Here is a 16,473-nt window from a genome sequence, read left to right as displayed (position 1 = left end):
TCAGACATTTATAGGAGACACTATTCCTGGAACTGACTTCTTCGGTCTTAGCTATTTTCCTATTGCTTTGTATGATACCCTGGCCAAGGCCACTTAAGGAGCAAGTGTTTATTTGGAGCTTAGAGACATAGAGTAGAGAACTGAGAGCCCTTCAGACTCACGTCATGAGTGATGACCAGCTGGTGGTTGTGTTTCTATACTTTAACTCTTAAACATCCAGGGTCCACTGGTCTTGGGGAGAGCCTCTAAAGGAAAAGAGAGGTACCAGAGAATTGAACTGCGAACTCTCAGATTCAGGGGTGGGAGGCCTAATTGTTTGCTCTATCAAAGCCTGCTGGCTCTCCCACCGCCAAAACAGCTCTCTAGCTGACACCTTTCGTTGTTTAATAGCAGGAGGTCCTAATCAACTAAACCAGGTGGCTCTTTCAACTCAGAGCACAAGCTGCTACAGCCCTGGCAGTTTCCTGCTGTAAATAACAAGGGGCTGTAAAAAGAAAAACCTTAATTCCTTTTAACTTAATGACTAGCAGTGAACCGCAGGTGGCTGGAAGCTGGAGACCTAATTTAGAAGGCCGATAGATAAAATACTCTGGACTGCTTATCTCTTCCTAAATTTATTAAATTTATTAAAAACTTAGAAGCACGTAAAGACATATGCACATTTGGCAGCAAAGCAAGCGGAGTTTTACTAACCTCACACACACATGCACACATACAATTAAAAGACAAAACAAGGGAGCTCCCAAAGGCACCATTCATCCACACATATGTAAACATACAGATATAAATAGATAAGTACATGTACAGACAGACAGACCCTGTCATAGACAGACAGACACATAGGGTTCCCTGGCCAGGTTCCAAGTTTCCGTGCTAGTACCTGAGGGAATTCTTAGCAACAATGCAAAGCACAAGAAAGGTCAGTGAAATCACTGACTTAGACCACTTTATGGGTAGAAAGAAAAGTTCGTTTGGGAAAAGAAAGTGTTGGATGTCTCTGCATGGCAGAGAACTGTAACTGGTTATAAAATCCGGATCAGTTTTATGGGGACAGCTTGCAATGGGATGAAGGTGGGGTCCAGGGCAGCCTGGGATTTAGCATGGGTATTGGCCTCCTGTAGGCTCTTTGGTCTTCTCATGGACCCCTTTGGGGTGGAAACCGGAAAAAGGGACTTTTCTTTTTCTTTTTCTTTTTTTTTTTTTTTTTTGGTTTTTCGAGACAGGGTTTCTCTGTGTAGCCTTGGCCATCCTGGAATCACTTGTAGACCAGTCTGGCCTCGAACTCACAGCGATCCGCCTGCCTCTGCCTCCCGAGTGCTGGGATTAAAGGCATGCGCCACCACACCCGGCATAAAAGGGACTTTTCTAAACAAACAGAAATCCACTCCACAAATTTCTGAGGAATGCTGAGTTTTGATATCTGTATATGTTAGCATTCTGCTTCAGTCCGCCTACCTTGTGACGTCACTGCCTACCTGTCACAGGGGCGTGGCCCTGCCCAGGACCATATAAAAGAATAAACCCTCTTAGCGGTCTCTCTCACTCTTTTCCTCTTGCTCTCTCTACTTCCCTCCTCTCTTACCCTTCTTCCTCTTCCTCTCTCTTCTCCCTCTGTCTCTCTCTGGGGTACCCCTTGGCCTTTCCTTCCCCCGCCCCCATGCTCATTTAATAAACTCCTCTACAACATAATATCTGCTGCCTTGTGTCTATCATTATCTTGTTCTTATATATAAAAGTGTATGCAACAGCAGTCCTTCTGTTTCCCTGTCAGAGGCTCTCCTGGGCTCTCAGCTGTAGCAGCACTGCTGTTTTTGGGGTCCCTTTGGACCCTACAGACAGCAGGTGGCGGGATATGAAGGAGAAGGGCCAGAGGATGATGGCATTTGAGACTGCTCAGCAATTTCTTTAGCTACTTGAGTAAAGTTCACCATTTCTATCAAATGTTAATAAAAGAGTTTAAGACATGATGTAGCTTTTCAAAAGATTTCTCAGGGGTTGGGGAAAGCTCTTCATGGGTTTGATATCTTGACAGAAGACTGCCACACTTTTTTGGTTTCTCAGTTCAAGGATAATTTCTAAAGCATAATACAGTCTGCTGTCCAACAGTTACCTAAGGGCCTCAGTGGTGGTGGCGGGATGGTTTTGTGTTAGCTGACAGCAGGCCACACATAATACATATTGCAGAGCTAAACAGTTACCAAGTGTGTGCAGAAGATTCAGTTTCACACTTGTTAGCTGCAGTGTATGACGGGTGTGTGCACAGCCACAGCATCGTTTGGAATGGAGAGTGTGCCATTGCCTTATTGCTATCTTAAGCTTTGATCACTTTATTGTTTTCCCCCATGTTTTATCTATAGTTTGTTTTAATGTATTGTTTTATTCACTTAAGCTTTTATTGACAAATCCTAAAAATGCTTGACGTGACATTTGGCACATACATATGTGTTAACAAGAGATTAATGAAGAGACAGATATATTCATGAACAACTGTGAGGCGCAATGGAAGTATTTTGAGGGAACAGAAAGGAGTTATGGTGTAGTATAATCTCAAAACTAAATTATTCAAAAATGCAAATATTTGGAATTCATTTTATATTGAGACATTAACACAGACCTCTAGGCCAGCACAGGCTTTGCACGTGGAGCATAGTTTCTGTCCTGGGACCAAAATTGGAGGAATAGCTTATTGTGTGCACTGCAAGGGAAACAGGGTAGGCAGTCAGCTTCTGGAGCAACCATTATGAAAAAAGAGCCGATTGTGGCAGGTTGAGAGGTTTTGTAATTTTCCTGCGTGTATTAATTCATGTTATATGGATGAAGACAGTTCAGATAAGTAGATGTGCAATTTGGGGAGGTTAGATTGAGCCACTGAATATTGAATTTCCAAGTAAGGGATTGTCCTATGGAGATGTTTGCAATCCTCATTGACATCACTAAGTCAGCGAACAAATTTAAGACACAGGCCAAAGGCAGTAGCTCTATGTGTGTGTGTGTGTGTGTGTGTGTGTGTGTGTGTGTGTGTGTGTGTGTGTGAAGTTACAAACCTCAGCAGCTAACATTGCACATAGGGGCAACATTAAGGAATACTTTTTGCTATTATTTTTGTTTGTTTTCTGAAACAGGCTTTCTCTGAGTGTAGGTCTGGCTGTTCTCGAATTTCTTTGTAGACCAGGCTGGCCTCAAACTCACAGGGATCCACCTAACTCAGCCTTCCAAGTGCTGGGATTATCAATGACATTCCTTATACGAAGGAAAGGCTTGCTCTTTTTCAAAATCATAGCTATGCATTTTTCAATTATGTGTATCTTTTTGAAACATCAATTATTGGCTTCAGTCTTTAAATACATCACAGCTCTAATCTCTTATATGTTTTTATTCCCCAATGTTTCCAGGTCATTAAGAATTTCTTTCCATTTCCTCAAGTTGTGTTGTTGATTATTTCTGTATAGAGCAATGTCCCCTAGAGCCCAGGGCTGCTTCATGCTACATAATTAAGAATTAGTTTGAACACCCAGTCCTGCCTCTGCTGCCCAGTGCTGGGAAGGCTGTCCTACAACTCCTTCCAGGCTGGGCCTTGACTGGTCAGTGAGAAGGAAAAGTAGACCAGCGAATGAGTGTCCTCCAAGCTCTCTGGCTTTTATTGGGGATTTACAAATAATCAATAAATGTCCTGAGTGGCCATTTTTCTGGTCTCCAGACCAGGCAATAAAGAATGAGGATAAAGAACTGAACTTACAGTAAAACCAAATTACAGTAGTTACACTAGTTGAAGTCACTAAATCCCAAATGGTTGGCTACTGTGAGGGAGTTTTTAGGTTATAGCTTTCAAAGTAGGAAAACCCTTCTTTAATCTGGATCTTTAGCTGGATCTTTAGAAAGTGCATTTATGGTGGCACACAACTTTAATCCCAGCACTCGGGAGGCAGAGACAGGCAGATTGCTGTGAGTTCAAGGCCAGCCTGGTCTACAAAGAGAGCCCAAGACAGCCAAGACTACATAGAGAATCCCTGTCTCGAAAAACAAATAACAAAACCAAAAAATAAAATTAAAAAACCTGGATCTTTAGAGGTGATAAGATCTCCCTGTAAACTAAGCCACATTTCTGGTTGTAGCCTACACATATAAAGGACATTGAAGATGGTAGCTCTTTCTCTTTTTCTGTTTGCCGGAGCTGTGGCTAGCAAGTTTTTTTTTTTTGTTGTTGTTGTTGTTGTTTTAACTGGCATTAGAGCCTACCTCTTTGGAATTCTGGTATACACAGAAGACCAGCTGAGACATCCAGTCACAGGGTCTGAACAGCTATTTGATTCTTCAGCTTTCCGTTGGTAGACAGTAATTGTTGGATCTTGTAAATACACTTTTTTTTTTTTTTGGCTTTTCAAGACAGTGTTTCTCTGTGTAACCTTGACTGTCCTGGACTTGCTTTGTAGACCAGGCTGGCCTTGAACTCACAGCAATCCACCTGCCTCTGCCTCCCGAGTGCTGGGATTAAAGGCGTGCACCACTATAAATGCACTTTCTACATACATAGATTAATTCTATCAGTTCTGCTTATCTAGAGAGCCGTTATGAAAGCAGCTGTGGGGTTTTTTGTTTTGTTTATTTGTTTGGTTGGTTCACTGATTTTGGTTGTTTATTTTGTTTTGATTTGGTTTTTCGAGACAGGGTTTCTCTGTAGAACAGCTCTAGCTGTCCTGGAACTTGCTCTGTAAACCAGGCTGGCCTCGAATTTAAAGATCTGCCCACCTGTGCCTGCCAAGTGCTAGGATTAAAGGTGTGGGCCACCACCGCCCAGCTGTTTTGTTTTGTTTTGCTTTATTTCACCCTCCCATTGAGGAAGAAGTACTGGCTCTCAAGAGTGCTCTAAGGTGTTTGTTTTCTGTTTCCTGATGTTCTCCTAGGGTTGTGTCATACCTACCAGGTGTAATGTAGCTGCAGTTTCCCTAACTTCAGCGTGAAGTCACAGCACAAAAATCTCATTTTGTTTCCTAAAATCTTTTATTAACTGTTAATATTCTTGGCATCCTTCCAACTGTGGACAGCTGTGCCAGCTATCCACCTTGATTCGAGGAGAAAAAGAGGGAAGTGCCGCCGGGCGTGGTGGTGCATGCCTGTAATCCCAGCACTTGAGAGGCAGAGGCAAGGGGATCTCTGAGTTTGAGGCCAGCCGGGCCTACAAAGTGAGTCCAGGACAGCCAGGACTGTAAGAGAAACCCAGTATCGAAAAATCCAAATAAATAAATAAGAGGGGAGTGCCTACTGAGTGCTGGGTAGGCTATTGAAGGACAGGCACGGGTGCTACTGAAATATAAATCTCTGTAGACATGGAAAAAGTACGGCCCTGGAATGGAAGCCTGGACCAGGAACCACTGTGCCTTGTTCCTTCTGAACACTCTAACCCTAAGGGAGGTGCTCATGTCCTGCAAGAGTCACTGGCCAATCAGGGCCTCCAGGAGAATCGTCCAATCAGAAGAGGAGGAGGGTTCTTCCGGGAGTCGCGGTTCAGGGTCTTCTCTGTAGTTGAGCAGGCTTGAGTGGTTCTTGTAATGAGGTCTGAGAACAGCTGCTGGGTGCTGTGAACGGAGTTCAGGTGAGTTCCAAAGTCTCAACATGGTGATTGTATGGCTGCCGCCCCCAGACTGGTGGAGCAGGAGGCTGAACAGGGGGAGCTGGTGTCTGGTCATTCCTGGGCCTAGTTGGGAACAGGCAGCCACAAGTGAGGTCCCTTGTAGTAGCCACGCCATGAACCCGGCAGTGGCATCGGAATAACTTCACTGTGGTGGCTGCGTTATTACAGAGCAATTGCAGCAGTGGCTTGAATGTCCTAGCATCCTTGGCAGGATGGCAAACTCGGAGAGGCCTAATTTGTGTGGTGTCTTCTACACGTTCGGCCCTTTGCCTTTAACATTCAGGCGTAAGATTCGTGTGGAGTTAATTGTGTGGAGGTTGTAAATGGCGTATCCTGTGTTGAATAGCGCTGTAGTATTAGGCTGTGATGTAAAAGTGTAGAATTGGTGATGTAAAGGATTTACCAATGCTTAGGAGCTAGGAAGTCAGACCAAGTAGTTATAACCAAGGGAGGACTGCCTCTAAAACACCCCACAGGTAAGTAGCGTGCTGACCAGGCCTGTTAGAGATTAGCATGCTCGGATACACAGGTTTGCTCACCTGGCTTAGCCACGGAAGAACGATCTGACGTCATTAGGGCAGTGGTGTACTTAAGAAATAATTCTAGGAACATCTTTGCCCCGTTAGGGGCTAGATGTGCAATCTCCAGTCCATATTTAAATTGTTCAAAATATAATGTGGGGCCTGAACCAAAAAGAGACATAAGAATGACAGCATATATGGAATGCAAAATCTGTTCTAGACCAGCTCCTCCTTTAGCAATGGTCAGAGCTGGATACATGCTACTATTGAAGAGATTTTTCTTTCTTTTTTTTTTTTTTTTAAGATTTTATTTATTAATTATTATGTATACAGCTGCATGTACACCTGCAGGCCAGAAGAGGGCATTAGATTATATTACAGATGGTTGTGAGCCACCATGTGGTTGCTGGGAATTGAACTCATGACCTCTGGAAGAGCAGCCAGTGCTCTTAACCGCTGAGCCATCTCTCCAGTCCTAAGATATTTTTCTTAATTAACCTTTTAAATTGTGTGTGGAGTGATTTCTCCCTAGAAAGACATTAATTCCAGAAGAGTTGCATCTTCAGCCTTTTAGAAAAATGTTTCTAGGGCCGGTCATGGTGATGCACACCTTTAATCTCAGCACTTGGGAGGCAGAGGCAGGTGGATCTCTGTGAGTCCAAGGCCAGCCTGGTCTAGAAAGCAAGTCCAGGACAGCCAGACTACACAAAGAAACTCTTTCTCAGGGAAAACAAAACAAAAAAAGTTTGTGAGACAAGCTTTATAGACTCAGGTCACCCTGATCCCAGTCTGTTGTTCCTCAGGGCACTGACCTTGCTTCCCTCTGGATTAAAGTTTTTAAATTCCTAAATTCAAGGGATGTACCACAACAGTTTCAGAATCCCTCATTTGAGTCATGTAATGAACTCTCTATTGAAGTAACAGCATGTGGAGCAGGGCTTCTGCCTTCAGAGCAGGACAGGAGGAACAGCTTACTGTGTACTCTGCAGGATGAGAGAGGGTAGGCAGTAGCCAGATCACAGACTACAGCTTAAGAGAGTCAGCTCCAGGGTTACCGTTATGAAGAAAGATTGATTGTGGAAGATTAAGTGATTCCTAAATTCCTCTGCATGTACTAATTCAAGCAAATGAATGCAGACAGACGGGATTACTGGATGTACAATTTGGGGAGGTTAGGTGGAGCCAATGATTATTGAATATCCAACTAAGGGACTGTCCCCCTTGCCATAGTTAAGTCAGCTGAGATATTGGAGACACAGGCCAGTGGCTGTAGCTCTGTGTGTCAGGTTGAAGATCTCAGCAGCTAACATTGCACATAGAGGCAAGGTCAGTCACTGTCGTATTAATGCCAGTACCCTCTACGAGGGAAGGGCCTCCTCTTTCAAAGTCAGTATACATGTCTGTTTTTTCAATTATATGTATGTTTTTCAAATGTCAATTGTTGGTACTACTTTCAAATTTTATTTTCTTTAATGCATCACTGCTCTAATCTTGTATTTGTTTTTCTTTTCCAATGTTTCTGAGACACTAAGAAGCTCATTCTTTTTTCTCAAGTGCTTTGATTATTTGTTTTTGTTTAAAGCAATATCTTCTGTAACTCTGAAATTGATAATTGCTTTGAACACTTTATCCTGCCTCTGCTGCCCAGTGCCTGGAAGTCTCTGCAGGCAGGGAATGAGTGTCCTCTGACCTCCATGGCAATGTGTGGGGGGATTACAAAGAAGGACCTGTGTAAAGTACACCAACCACCTTTGAAGCATGTGCAGTCACAGCACAGAAAGGGGTGGAGAAGAAGAAAAGTGAGAGGCTTCCTGCTTTGACAGTACTTGGCCTTAGCTGTGAGTAGTCAGGTAATCAATTGTAGACAATCAATACAAGTCCAAACTGGCATTTTTTTTATAAAATGTAATTTTAATTTTTTTTTTTTTTTTTTTTTACAGATCAGGGAAATCAAGAATCTGGATATGGAATTGAAGTTATTTCTAGAAACCAAATTTCTGTAGTTACACTAGTTCAAACAACACAGAAGATCTCGACAAGCTGGTGTGGCTGTGCCTAACAGGAATGTTATTTTTTCTGTCTGAAAATGCAGAACCTGAGAGAAAAGGTATGATTCATAATTGGTGTGCTGTAGTACATCTGTCTACTCCCTGGAGAACACTGGACCGTAGAGTCTTTTTCAGCATTTTAAAATAATTTATGAGATTATAATTCAGTCATTCCAACCTTCCCATTCCTTCCTGTTATATCTCAGACTTTGGGACAAATGGCTGAGGTGCCTATTTAACAAATCAAAGCAGAATTGGCTACCAGGTCCTCCCAGCATCCCTGAGTCCCTGCCAGTTAAAGGGTGTGGCTGGAAGACCCTGCCCTCTAGCCCAGGGGTTGAGCTGCCTTTCTCCCAGCTGCTTTTCCGTATGCAATCCCCCCACTTTGATTACCTGGTCTTTTTCATCACCCCTTTAGCATCTTGGGCTCTTGGTCTGGCTCCCCGGCTCCTGCCTTCCCTCTCCTCACGTGGCTCAGGGTCATGTCCACTCTGGGTTCTCCCAGGTATCCCTGCCTGTGGCTATGCTCTCTCTTTTATCTATAATAATCTTTCTTCTCCTCCCTACCACCAAACAGTCATGGCCTTCCCTTTTTATTGCCCTGCCATTACTGTTCCCTGCTTTCAAATTCACATCCACCGTTTACTTCTGTTGTTGTTACTGTTTGAACTGGACTGAAGTTTTGCTGCAGGATTTCCCAGCTATGAGGTAGAGATGGCTGTGCTGGGCATTGACAGTGTGATGGAAAGTGCACGTAAGGGACCCTGTGCCTTGTAAGATGAACAAGTGCCCTGCTAGAGTGGAAGACTTTACTGAAATAGTAATTTCCCAATTATGGCTCTTTCTGCCCCTAGGGTAGAAGGTCAGAGCTGGGGAGGCCTGTGCTGTGTAAGTTATTTGATCTCTCAACTGCCCTGAGGCCCAGACGGCTGGCCCTAGCCTATGATGGGCTCTGGGAAGGCTTCACAATCACGGAGGAGTGCCTGTGGTAGGAAGTTTGAAGGTTCTTTTCAGGATTCTGCTCTGCTTCCACACTAGGGAGCTGTGGGCGAGACCACAAGCCACACCATGGTGAATGTGAGGGCTGCTGTTTCCAGACCGAGAACAGCAGGGTCTGCTGAGCTACAGTCCAATCTGCTAGGACTGGGATAGACTGTGAGCCAGACTGTGGTTCTGCTCATATATGTGGTGACCTGGGTAGAGGCCTTTGGCCTATGAGCCTCCCTGAGTGTGGATTCCCTGGGGAGGGGGAGGCTCTGCAGCTCTGGACATAAGAAGCTCTGGTGCTTATATTATCACTGTCAGTGTGCACACACGGGTACTGAGCTGCAGAGGATTTTCAGGTGTGCATGGTGTTGTGCAGGTGGATAGGGCAGATTACACATCTTGGGCCATAAGCTATGTTGCAGGAAACCGGCGTTAAATTACGATTCAACATTATTTTGTTTGTGGGCATCAGTGGGGCTAGGGTTGCCTGAAATCACAGGGGGGAGTGAGGGGCTGAAGAACCGTAGCCCATCTTTCTAATCACCTGCATTTACAGAGAGAGCTCTGGAGTATAGGGACTCTGGAAAAGTGATCAGTCCTATTGGAAGGTCAGAAATACAGTTTAGGGGTCACTTTCAGTTATATTTGTGGGAGTTGTAAAGTCTGTGTTTATTTCCTTTCTGACACATACAAGCATAGGCAACATTGGTGTTGTTAATCTATGAGACACTTTTTCATTTGTGATTAGAAATACTGTGTGGGCTGAGCATGCCACTCAGGAAGTTCTATTCTTAGGGAGGACCTGGGTTCAGATACCAACACCTGTGTCTGGAGGCTGACCACCACCTGCTACTCCAGATTCGGGGACACCCTCTTCTCTAGTGTGTCACGTCTACACTCATAGAAGTCGTTCTGTCTCACACATACAAACACATACGTGAAAATGCGGATAAACTTGTTTTCAAAAGTGCTAATGACTTATAAAGCAATTAATGCAACACAAGCTGCATTGTAATACAAATCACACTTCCTTTAAAAGTCTGTTGTCTTGCATTTGGATATAAAAATTTTTGTTTCCTCTCTCTGATGCCAACTTACATCTTCCCAGCGCAATCATAGAAAACAAATGTTTTCTTTCCTTCTTTCTTTCTTTTTTTTTTTCTTTTTTCTTTTCTTCTTAGGTTTTTTGAGAGAGACTTTCTCTGTGTAGCATTGGCTTTCCTGAACTCCCTTTGTAGACGAGGGTGGCCACAAACTTGCAGTGGTCTGTCTGCCTCTGCCTCTGCCTCTGCCTCCCTAGTGCTGGGATTAAAGCCCCACCCCCACCCCCGCACTTTGAAAACAAATGTTTTCTAAGTGATCCTAACAGACACCCTTTTCCTTATCATAAGGGGAGATACTTTCAGTGGTGAAAACTATTTTCTTCAATTTTGAAACATCAGAACGCCCTAAGCGAATCTCCAATTTTGCTGGAATATTCCCCAACATCTAATTCATTTTGTGTTATTGGCAAAGAAGAGAAACAGAGTTCTGGCCAGGGATTTCTCTGTCTTTGATTTTGATTATAATCTTGTAGTTCCTCTTTAAAGGGCTTCTGTCAGACCTTCTGTCTCCTTTTATTTGTAGTGCCATCTATGTTGTGTGATTTTATTAATTATAATACAACTATATTGTTGTTTCTATGGAAAATAATAGACCGTCAGCTATTTTTGTCTTCTGAAAATTTACTGTATTATGTTATGAGTTCCTTGAGTTGTTGTCAGTTTTGGGGAGTTTCTGAAGAGAAACAGTTTTACTCTTCTTGATTCTAAAGGCTTGCCTCCTCATTTCTTGGCAAATGTGTGTTTACCAGTTTTTTTATTAATCCATGTTTGAGTTTTTGCTACTTAAGTGATTGATAGATATGGCTAACACATTGGTTTGGGGGTTCAAAAATATTTCTCATACATTATTGTTTTTTATGTCCTAATTTAGCTTCGGTTGTCAACATTTTAGAGTCATCCGAGGGAGCCCCAGTGGAGGGCATGCCTTCATCAGAATGACTGGTTGCCATCTGTGAGAGATTGTGTATATTAATGATTGATGTGGGAAGAATCTTCCACCGAGGGTGGCAGTATGCCTAAGCAAGTGGGCCTGGGCTGACTACCAGAGCTAGGTGAACATGAGACCATGACAAAGCTAAACAGCAAGCCAGGAAACAGTATTTGCCCATGGTTTTGGCCTTATTTTAATTGGAGCTTTCATTTCTAGCCCGAACTCCTAAAATGAGGAGCCATGATCTGACAGGATCAGGTACCCAAGTAAACCTGTTCGTTCCTGGGATGCTTTTGGTTAGAGGATTCAATCACAGCATCAAAGTAGCAACCTAGAACAAAAAATGGTATGAAAAAAATTTATTTTGCTGCTGGACAGAACCTCAGAGTGTTCGCTTTTGGAGGAATATAGAAAATAACAGGACCTTAGATGGCAAAAGGCATAGAAATCTGTACATGGAGCTTAATCAGCTGTTCCTTTTTATATAATTTATTTAATTTTATTTTATGTGCATTGGTGTGGGGGTGTCAGATCCCTTGGAACTGGAATTACAGACAGCTGTGAGCTGCCATGTGGGTGAGAGGAATTGAACCTGGGTCCTTTGGAAGAGCAGACAGTGCTCTTAACCACTGAGCCATCTCTCCAGCCCCCTTAATCAGCTGATCTTGTAGGACCTAGATGATCAGAGCGGTGAGAGTGGTGCAGACAGCGGAAGTCGAGGTCATGGGATTTCAGTGGAAAACACACTCCATGAAAAATTTAGCTAGAGGTCATTTGTGTGATATTTTAGCCCAAAATCTTTCTTTTTCTGCCCATGCAAGGAGAAATTGAATAAGGCAGAATTAAAAAATAATGGGCTGATTTCTTAGAAGGAATATTAAATCTGTTGGATGGCTGTTGCTAGTGACTGACTCATTCAGGACTAAGGTGGAAAAAAAATCAACAAGTGAGGCAGAAATAAATGCAGTCTGTGATTGTAGAGAAAAACAGCACTGGGTGGTTTCAGATGGCAGTCAAGTACTGAAACAGACAGGAATTTTCAAGAAGATCATCACCATTAAAGAGAAGACCCTTGCTCTGGATTCAAAGCCTAAGAGGTGCCAAAGGAGAAACACTGCCTCCTGCTAAGCCTTCTATTAGTTGACAGAGTAGGCAAACTGATTCTTAGTCCCAGGAAGGAACTTTATACAAAAGTTGCTGCAAGTATGGTTCCAAGTGTGGCAGGGTCCATCTCAATTTTAGAAGCCAAACTTGGCAGGATCACTTATGATCTACTGGCTCTGGAAACAAGAAAGATGTAAAATTGTATTTTTCCTCTGCGGATTTAGTTCAGCATGGTTCCCGCCATCCATGTTTGCCAGAGTTGGAACCCACTGAGAATACTTGAAGCTTGCGTGAAGCTGTGAGGCTGAAGTCTGAGTTGCCTGTGGGAGCACAAGATGTTGAGATATCTAAGCTTTGAGACACCTACCATGGAAAAATACATATAGGTAGTGGAAGTAACTAAACCGAGAGATGTGTGAGAAGTTGCAGTAATTGGGCCATCGCAGCCCTGTCTGAGACAGAGCTACAGGGTTGGTTGGTTGCCCTGCTGGGTTTCTTGCCTTGGTCCAGTTACCCTCACTATGTTCACATTCCTCTTTATTCGAACGGAAGGGATATTCTGTGCCTTTGTATGTTGGAAAGATATAACTTCTTTTCTGATTTTACAAGGTGTGACAGTCAAGAGATTGTCTTGAGTGTTGAAAGAGACTTTGGACGTCTGAACAGTGTATGCGCTGTTGCAGACTATTAGGATCATTGATGTCAGACCAAATGCATTTTTGATCATGGGATGACCATGAGCCTATAGTGACCAAGGTGAGAATGAAGTTGATCGAATCAAAGGCTCCCACTTAGGAGGACGTCTTTGAGTGCTTGTCTCTTCTTCCAGTATTTCTTTGTAGAGCTTGCAGAAGCTTTTGTAAGAGCAACCTTTTTAGATTGTTTATTGGGGATTGGAGTTGAGTGTCTATGGACTCAACCCATTTTCTGTTCTTTGTGTTGTGGTTGGAACTGATGGTTCAGATTCCTTCTCATGCTGTCATGCCTTCTCCCTTATAGACTCTGTCCCTACATCACATAACAGAGAGGAGAAGCAAGTGCTATTCAGTGCTAAGCTGTTTTGCTAGCCTGATGTTTTTGCATTTTTAGGTGTTTTTTGTTTGTTTGTTTTATCTTTTTGGTTTTTGGTTTTTTCAGTATTTTTAGTTTTGTTCTTGAAGAAAATGTTTAGTATGTAGCCCTGGCTAGATATGTATGTATGTAGTCCAAGGAGGCCTTGAACTTAGAGGTCCACCTGACTGACTCCAGAGTGCTGTGATTAAGTGTTGGCCACTATGCCTGGCAGTTTTTGTTTTTATACATTGGCTGATGGGCCTGGTCTATAGGTTATTGTACATGTCAAGCAGATGCTATTGTGCTGATCTTCATCCATATCCACATATGAAACTTGAAATCTTTGTTGTTGTTGTTGGTTTTTTTTTTTTTTTTTTTTTTAAACAGGGTCTCTCTTTTAGCCCTGGCTGTACTGGACTCACTTTGTAGATCAGGCTGGCCTCGAACTCACAGAGATCCACCTGCCTCTGCCTCCCGAGTGCTGGGATTAATTAAAGACATGCACCGCCACGCCTGGTGCTTGCCCATATTAAAAAAATAATTCCTTCACATTACATTTACCCATCTTTTATATAGTTAGTAATCATTCATACAACTTCTTTGTTTTTTCAGTATTGTTCATTTACTACTTGTCTCTCTCTTTTTATGTCTCTTAGCATTTCTCTTGCAAGGCTATCTCCTACTCAAAGGGTGCAGGAATGACAGAGTTGAACCTCATCATTCAGTTTCCTTCTAAAACGACTTGGTGGTTACGTCAGAACTTCTGTGTGAGGAAATAAGTCAGGGAAGCACCAGAATGATGTGAACATATTGTCAGTGGAGTGTCCAGTTTCAGTGTCCTCACTGTCGTGCTTTCTGTTGGTCACCTGGGTGGGTTGTTTTAGGATGCAGTGACCTATGATGACGTGAATGTGAAATTCACTGTGGAAGAGTGGGCTTTGCTGGATCCTGCCCAGAAGAGTCTCTACAGAGATGTGATGCTGGAGACCTGCAGGAACCTCACTGCCATAGGTAAGACTGAATTTTTGTTGACTTTTTAAAGCAACGGGACAACTGTTGTTATTGTCGTTATTGATGCTCTTCTAGAATTTCAATTGAGAAGGAGGAAGAATGAGGTGAATAAATTAGGCATTGTTGTAAGGTTCACTGAAGATAGTAAGTTAAATTTTGCCTAAATTCCAATAATATATTATATTTTTCTGGTACATATTTTAGGGTACAATTGGGAAGACCATAATATTGAAGAACATTCTAGAAGAAATGGAAGGTAATTTTCATGCAAGCTGACTCAAATATGCCTCTGAAGTAATTTTAATGTATCCCAGAAGTTTGCAAGTAAAGGAATAATGTAAAAAAGCACCACCCTGCTGGGCATGGTGCCACACAACTTTAATCCCAGCACTTGCGAGGCAGAGGCAGGCAGATCGCTGTGAGTTCAAGGCCAGCCTGGTCTACAAAGCGAGTCCAGGACAGCCAGGGCTAAAAGAAAGACCCTGTCTCGAAAAACTAAACAAATAAACACACACAAAAAAGCACTACACTAAGTGTATTACTGATCGCTACATTCTCACAAATCCATGTACCTCAGTGCCAGGTATCTGATTTGTATCTCTTAGGCATTCTTCTAAGAAAGAATACAAGGAAACAAATGCCTTAGCAGACATTACCATTTGATTCATAGTCACATTGCAGCTACTCTGCAGAACTGCCAATCTTTTTAGTCTTATACCACTCAGAAATTGCAGAATGTATCCACATTGAATAGGTGTAAGTATATGTCCAAAACCTCTAGTAAGTATATTCCAGGACAGAAGGGATGGCTCAGAGATTAAGAACACTAGTTGCTCTTCCAAAGGTCCTGAGTTCAATTCCCAGCAACCACATTGTGGTTCACAACCTCTGTAATGAGATCTGGTGCCCTCTTCTGGCATACATGTATACATGCAGGCAGAACACTGTATACATTTAAAAAAAGGGGGGGGGGGGTGGATCTCCCATAGCAAAGCTCTGTTACTCTTATACTCGTCGTAAGATTGCTGAGTTTAGTGTCAGGGGCAGTTTATGAGGGTCAAGAATATTGTTGTGGAGAAACCTTAATCCCTACACCACATGTCTATTAAAAACAAAAACTCAAATGGCGTGAATGTGGAAATCTTTTGTAACATTTGTTACTCTTCTTTTAATACGTATATCATTTGTCAAAATAGATGCAAGCCATATGAGCACCGGGATATTGAAAGAAGCAACATACCACTCTCTCACCTAGAACAGCTAGAAGACATGTAGTAGGCCCTTCCCACTTTGAGAAAACTTTCTGAGTGTGATACTAGTTTAAATTAATTTATTAATAATTAAATTATTAATTTAAAAGTGAAAGAAAATTCACTGTCATACTTACACTAGTGAAGTTCTCCAGCATCACGTCTCTGTAGAGACTCTTCTGGGCAGGATCCAGCAAAGCCCACTCTCCATGAGTGAAGTCCACATGCACAGCATCATAGGTCACTGCATCCTAAAACAACCCATCCCGGTGACCAGCAGAAAGCACGAGTGTAATAACACTATAAATATATACTTCATTCATTGATTATTAATAATAAATTAATTATAAACCTGTATCACTTTCAGAATGTCTACTCAAAGTGGGGGACTACTAATAAATTAAACAAATATAATTAATTAGTTTTTCCCATTTCATTGGGAATACATCCACAAAATTGCTCTGTGGGAAATCTCTAGGCATGTGTAAATTCTTCTACTTATCCTGGTTCACATTAAAAATGTAGCCTAACTCATACTATACTAAAATTTAAGAAAACAATTAGTGTGGTAAAGGTCTGAGATTTTTAATTTCTCTTAAAATATGTGAAAAACTTCTCATAGAAAAAAGATTCTAAAAGTGAGCAATTTAATAAACACTCTTACAGCCAGGCATGGTGGTGCACGCCTTTAACCCCAGCACTAGGGAGGCAAAGACAGGCAGACCTCTGTGAGTTCAAGGCTAGCCTGATCTACACATCAAGTCCAGGACAGCCAAGAAAGGCTACATAGAGAAGCCCTGTCTCCAAAAAAAAAAAGGTGAGGGGGTAATTAAATA

The 16,473-nt window shown here is 42.4% G+C and overlaps 3 protein-coding genes across 3 annotated transcripts in view; 2 read left to right on the top strand and 1 right to left on the bottom strand.

Moving 5' to 3' along the window:
* LOC127203988 (zinc finger protein 721-like) overlaps positions 1-16,473 on the top strand; it is a 1,570,727-nt gene that overhangs the window by 518,477 nt on the left and 1,035,777 nt on the right.
* Positions 1-16,473, bottom strand: part of LOC127202961 (zinc finger protein 431-like) — a 206,971-nt gene that overhangs the window by 53,685 nt on the left and 136,813 nt on the right. The window lies entirely within an intron of this gene.
* The window catches only part of LOC127203993 (zinc finger protein 431-like), a 98,074-nt gene that overhangs the window by 14,030 nt on the left and 67,571 nt on the right, over positions 1-16,473 (top strand). The window contains exons 2-4 of the mRNA XM_051162946.1: positions 8,091-8,257; positions 14,261-14,387; positions 14,592-14,643. Coding sequence (XP_051018903.1) covers positions 8,237-8,257; positions 14,261-14,387; positions 14,592-14,643 — 200 coding nt within the window. The 5' untranslated portion in view covers positions 8,091-8,236. The remainder of the gene's footprint in view (positions 1-8,090; positions 8,258-14,260; positions 14,388-14,591; positions 14,644-16,473) is intronic.

The sequence above is a fragment of the Acomys russatus genome, chromosome 19 (genome assembly GCF_903995435.1).
Source record: "Acomys russatus chromosome 19, mAcoRus1.1, whole genome shotgun sequence".
Taxonomy (NCBI): domain Eukaryota; kingdom Metazoa; phylum Chordata; class Mammalia; order Rodentia; family Muridae; genus Acomys; species Acomys russatus.
This window is presented reverse-complemented; position numbering and strand designations above follow the sequence as displayed.